At 51.3% G+C, this 1,631-nt stretch overlaps 1 protein-coding gene across 1 annotated transcript; it reads right to left on the reverse strand.

The window, feature by feature from the left end:
- Positions 1-480: 480 nt before the first annotated feature.
- On the reverse strand, positions 481-1,386 carry sox3 (SRY-box transcription factor 3; the record flags this gene model as incomplete). The annotated part of the gene is made up of 1 exon (XM_084469466.1): positions 481-1,386. One exon carries the CDS (start codon positions 1,384-1,386, stop codon positions 481-483), a length of 906 nt encoding a protein of 301 aa, XP_084325592.1.
- Between the last annotated feature and the right edge of the window lie 245 nt (positions 1,387-1,631).

Below are 1,631 nucleotides of genomic sequence, written 5' to 3' on the forward strand. Positions count from 1 at the left end.
AACATTCTACAAATTAAGTGTAAACATTTATGAATATGAAGCAACACTCCATCCATCTGTTTCTGAAATACAACAGCCTCGTCACGAGGCCGACTGCCCTTCTTTTCATACAGAGAAAATATGGCATTATTTAAAATATAGAAGTCCAATTCTTCTACACAAAGTGGATTGCTTTCTACTCATGATAAAAAGCCTCGCCATGCCCGTCTACTAGTGGCCTTATAGTTCAGTCTCAGACCATGATATGTCTTAAAATGCTTTTCAACTTTACAACGTATTCAGATCAAATGAAAAATCGTTTCTCCAACAAAACTACCGAACATCGGTTCTTTAGCAACCAAAAAAAAAAAGTTCAAGTATCCGAAGTACTTTTTTTATTTCTTTTTTTTTTAGTTTCAAAGTCTTTCTCTATTTCTATTTTTATTGTGTATGTGGTGCGCGTGTGTATGTGTGTATGTGTGCGATGTGGCAGAGAGTTCTTCAGATGTGGGTCAGCGGTAGCGTCCCGTTGACTCCCGTCCCGGCCGTCTGGTAGTGCGGGTGTACGCTGTGTAACCGGCTGCCCTGCAGAGAGGAGTGCTCCGCGCTGCTGTCTCCGCCGGGCGGCAGGTACATGCTGATCATGTCCCTCAGGTCCCCCAAACACGCCCGCTGAGAGTGGGACGTGATGGCCGGCGGCGGGGAGCTGGGCTCCGTCTTGCACACGCCCGACATGGAGCCGAGGCCCATGGCGCCGGAACCCTGCTGCGTGTACGCCGGGGACATGCTGTACGTGGACGCCGCGTTCATGTAGCTCTGCGCTGAGGACATCATGGGGTACTGGAGGCCCGCCATCTCGTAGCGGTGCATCTGCTGGATCTGCGGGCTGTTCATGCTGTGGTGCTGCGGGTAGGCCAGCTGGTCCTGCATGAGGGAGTACGCGCTGTTCGTCCAGCCGTTCATGTGCGCGTAACTGTCCATGCGCTGGCCCACCGACACGGCGTTGTTGACCACGTTGGAGCCGGGCGCCAGGAGCCCCCCGGGCAAAGAATACTTGTCTTTCTTGAGCAGGGTCTTGGTCTTCCTGCGGGGACGGTATTTGTAATCCGGATGCTCCTTCATGTGCATGGCGCGCAGGCGTTTGGCCTCATCGATGAACGGCCTCTTCTCGGCGTCCGTCAAAAGTTTCCAGTCGGCTCCGAGGCGCTTGCTGATCTCCGAGTTGTGCATTTTGGGGTTCTCCTGCGCCATCTTCCTGCGCTGCCCGCGGGACCACACCATGAAGGCGTTCATGGGCCGCTTCACCCGGTCCTGGTCGTTGGCACTGTTGTTCTTGGAGCCCGGCGCGGAGCCCGAGTTGGACTGCGGCAGCGGGGTCTTCAGCTCGGTTTCCATCATGTTATACATTTTTTAAAATCTTCACTGAATCTTCACGCGTTATTTAGTAAAAGCGAAATACAAAAGTAAAAAAAAAAAAACACCACGATCAAGAGGTAGAGGAGTATATACTGACCAGTCTCATAAAGAAGAAGTTGCACCGACAATCAAAAAAAAGTTTTGCTATATACGAATCAAGTGAAAGTCGTTTTTTCACGCAGGTGCCTCTTGGTTTCTCTGGGTCCGCGCTCTGAGTTTGTAGCTCTGTCCCCACG

Source organism: Micromesistius poutassou, assembly GCF_964030765.1.
Source record: "Micromesistius poutassou genome assembly, chromosome: 6".
NCBI classification, from domain to species: Eukaryota; Metazoa; Chordata; class Actinopteri; order Gadiformes; family Gadidae; genus Micromesistius; species Micromesistius poutassou.